Source organism: Elephas maximus, chromosome 4 (genome assembly GCF_024166365.1).
Source record: "Elephas maximus indicus isolate mEleMax1 chromosome 4, mEleMax1 primary haplotype, whole genome shotgun sequence".
Classification (NCBI taxonomy): domain Eukaryota; kingdom Metazoa; phylum Chordata; class Mammalia; order Proboscidea; family Elephantidae; genus Elephas; species Elephas maximus.
In genome coordinates this window covers 112,984,846-112,988,961 of record NC_064822.1, presented here as the reverse complement: position 1 = coordinate 112,988,961, position 4,116 = coordinate 112,984,846, and the positions used below count along the sequence as shown (strand labels likewise).

General features: G+C 35.7%; 1 protein-coding gene across 1 annotated transcript; it reads right to left on the bottom strand.

Moving 5' to 3' along the window:
• Window positions 1-1,476: 1,476 nt before the first annotated feature.
• On the bottom strand, window positions 1,477-2,412 carry LOC126075602 (olfactory receptor 6C2-like). The gene has a single exon (XM_049883438.1). The coding sequence runs from the start codon at window positions 2,410-2,412 to the stop codon at window positions 1,477-1,479; it is 936 nt and encodes a 311-aa protein (XP_049739395.1).
• Between the last annotated feature and the right edge of the window lie 1,704 nt (window positions 2,413-4,116).

Below are 4,116 nucleotides of genomic sequence, written 5' to 3'. Positions count from 1 at the left end.
GCGATAGGTGGTTTTATTACGTCCCGAGTTCCCAAAGGGGTAGAAAATGCTAAAATCTCTCTTAATCTCTACCCAAAACCTTTTTGTAGAGTAACCAACTGTTACCAGTTTGATGAGTATGCTTCGAGATCATATACTATCTGTTTACATGACAGGCTTAAAGCATATATATATTCACATGTTACATCCTAAGATCTCAGCTGCTAACCAAAATGTCAGCAGTTTGAATCTACCCACTACTTGAAAACCCTGTGGAACAGTTCTACTCTGTGTATAGGGTCACTATGAGTTGGAATCAATTTGATGGCCACTTTTTTAAAATTATATGTTTATTGTATAGCCGATTGCCTCATTCGAATATAAATTTTACATTTATTGCTATGTCAGTAAGGAGAACTTTTTATAAAATCTAACAAAAATATAACGAACATCTTATATGTAGCTAGATTAAAATGGTTTAAAGATAACTCAGTGACTGAAACAAAATTTGGGAAAGAATAGAAAAATTCTGGAAAGAATAGAAAATATATATAAAAGAAACACAAAAACTAGATGATGAAGGTGAGTATGTGACCACAAAATATAAGGGCTCTAAATAGGTTATGTAAAATTATTAAATCAGTCTTCCCAATCAGATTGGGTACAAAATAACATGAAAACAGAGATGACAAACACATGAACATGAAATGTGTACAAAAATGCAATATATCTAAATCTTGACTTTAAAATAAATGGATAGATTTCCTGTCTCATGTAACGGCTGCTTATGAAATTTGGGCTGTGACATGAATGAATATAATTCTAAGGGATAAAGGTGGACCAGAAGTCAAAGATCCTCATGTAGAATTGAAGCCAATTTTGCACCAAGCTTTGAGCTTGGTTTAAGGTGTTTTCATATTATTAACCAGGGTCTTGGAAGAAGCCAAACAAAAATCCTTTCCATAGAATGATAACATTATTCCAGCTTCAATTTTTAAATAATTCTGCAAAAACAATGTCTAGGATATGGGGAAACATTAACAGACATATTAAAAGGAAAAACACCATCTGGGAGAAATGGACAACAGAAACAGACACGTGCTACTTCAGATGATGGAAATACAAGCCACAGACTGCAAAAATAGTATGTTCAAAGAAACACAAGTTTAAAAAAAATTACAGAAAACTCTGAAAGGCAGCATGGTAGATTAGAAAAAATAAGCAAATAGTTTTAATTCTAGTGAAATCACAAAAAATGTATAAAAAAGGGTATAATGTATAACTCACAAACTAATGGAGAAATCTCAAAGGTGAAAAAAGAAACATATGAAAGTACCTAAGAACAGGGCAGATTAAAAAAAAAAAAAAAGTTTTACATTAAAACAAATGGGCTTCAGAGAAACCAGCCAGACAATGAGACTGTGTTTTGAAAAAGTCAACCTAAATACAGAGTTTGGGAAGTTTACTCTGCACGTGTAAACTGTACCTCATATCCCCCTATTTCTTACAGAATATTACAATTCTTTTGATTGAGTCATCGAAGGCCTGTTTTACTTGCTTGTTCCTCAGGGTGTAAATGAAGGGATTCAGCACAGGGGCAATGGAAGTTGTGAGCACCATCACACCCTTATTAATGGCCACTGAATTCTTTGCTGAAGGTTTGACATAGATGAAGATGCAGCTTCCATAGGTGATGGAAACCACAATCACGTGGGAAGAACAAGTAGAAAAGGCTTTTTTCTTTTGCTGAGCAGATGGAAATCCTAGAATTGTCTTGATGATATAAATGTAGGACAGAAAGACACACATAAGTGTCATAATGAGAGTCAGCACAGCACAGATTAAAACAGCCTGTTCCATGAACCAAGTATTTGAACAAGAGATCTTCAGGAGGGGAGATGCATCACAGATAAAATGATCAATAGTATTCAAATTGCAAAATTCCAGATTCAAGCCCAGGATGAGTGGGGGGATTATAATAAACAGACCAGCCACCCAACAGCAAAATATAAGTCTTCTGCAGACTGTGCTGTTCATGATGGTCACGTAGTGTAGGGGTTTGCAGATGGCCACGTAGCGGTCATAGGCCATGGCTGCCAGGAGGAAAAATTCTGTCACACCAAAGAGGTCAGTAAAAAATACTTGACTGGCACAGGCACTATAGGTAATGAGCTTGTCACCTGTTCCTATGTTGTACAAGTATCTGGGAATACAGGCAGATGTGAATGAGATCTCTAAGAAGGAGAAATTTTGTAGAAAGAAGTACATGGCTGTCTTGAGGTGAGAATCCAGTAAGATGAGTGTGATGATTGTCAGGTTCCCAGTTACACTCAACATATAGGTGAGAAAGAGAAAGATAAAAATCAAAACCTGCAGCTGTGGGTCATCTGTCAGTCCCAGCAGGATGAATGTCGTTACTGTGCGGTTTGTCATCACTGACTCCTGACTTCTGTCCAATCTGCATGTCATATTTAGAGATATTTTATTATAGGTCATTTTAACTGTATTACATCTATTCTGTTCAGACTTTTCTTATTCATTAAAGTATATGATGAACAGTTTTTACGTCTGGAATCCACACTCCAAAAAGAATTGCTTTTGACTGTTATTAGTCTCTCACTTCATAAAGAGCACAGATGTCATTCAGTTCAAGAATTATTTGTTTGGTATATATGCATGGTACTTTGCTCCTTCATAAAGTGCTAAAGTATGTCAGATAACTTGGGTTCACTATGAACATTCTATAGTCTCTTGAAGTCTCCGTTCTAGCTCTTATGTTCAAAGAATTTTGTTTTCTGGTTTCGTTCACAGCACACACGGATTTTCTTTGATGAACATGTCTGAACCCTACCCGCACACTTGCATACACACACACAGAGCAGCTGCAGCTCCCCTCCTGACTCCTTCTTAGCTTTCTCTGTCCCTAAGTAATTCTTACATTCTACTGCTGTGCAGAATGCAGCAAATCTTATTGACTAATTAAAGGCTTTCCATTCATCCTTGCATGAAATACTCACATAAATTAATTTCAAATACACTACAGATCTACAGGTGATATTTTTTCCCCTTAACCTTTTATCTGTTGTTATTTCTTAATGTAGTCTTCCTCCCACTTCACCTCTCATCATACTTATATTGCTCTGCATTTTCATCAACACCTATGCTTTCATTTTAAAATTAGTGTCTCTAGGCCTGAAATTTTTCATCAGTGTGTCGTGAAACGTTTTCTGTGGAGACTTCAATTTATTTGCATGTGAACACACTTCACTGTGTAAATTAATGTGTTCTTTTATGAATGGTAGACAGATCAACTCTGTCTACCTGAGCTGTGAGTACAGTTATGGCTTCATGGGTACAGTTTATAACATAAGGAAGAACATATGGCTCATGGTTTTCCTGACGCTAAGAACACTCTCAGGGAATTTATGGACACATCGAACAACTACATTAGATCGAATTGCTGTGTCACTGAAGTAGCCTCTTCTACATTTCTCCATCCTTCCTTCTAAGACCTCAGGTAAAGTGTATATCACTGAGTAAACTTCCTCAGCCCTATCAACACTGGGCAATATTCAGTGCTCTAGAAACATTTTTTTTCCCCAAGATATACAAAATATAATGAAGCAAGACTTAACAGGTGACTGACACTGAAATGTGACCAACTGGTTTTTGTTTATTTTACTTTCAAAATATATGTCTGAAATCTGAACAGCGAGGGTACTGAGGTGATGCAACTTCAGGCATATGTCATCCTTTTGGGGGATTGTGAAGTATGCTTATGTCATTGTATGCATAAGGAGATCTTTTTTATATGATGTTGGCAATATATATAATTCTAAGTCACTTTAAATGCCGATATATTGCTATGCATAAAAGCTCCCCAAAAATGACATTTAGCTATCCAAAGAAAGTGCATTCTAAAAATGAAAAAATGGGCATTTTGCCAAATGTAAAAATTATCACTTACATCTCTGATTTTTAAAAGATTTATAAAATACATTTTTCCTCCAGAGAATAATAAGACTCAGGTTACACAGAAGTAAATATAATTAAGATGACAAACTTTATCTCACAACTTACTATTACGACTGTCAGTCATAGTTTGTGTTGGCTCTTGAAACACATCAAGTCTTAAAA

Excerpts from the sequence above, each read along its gene's own strand:
- LOC126075602 (XM_049883438.1), bottom strand. The coding sequence starts at position 2,412 with ATGACAAACCGCACAGTAACGACATTCATCCTGCTGGGACTGACAGAT.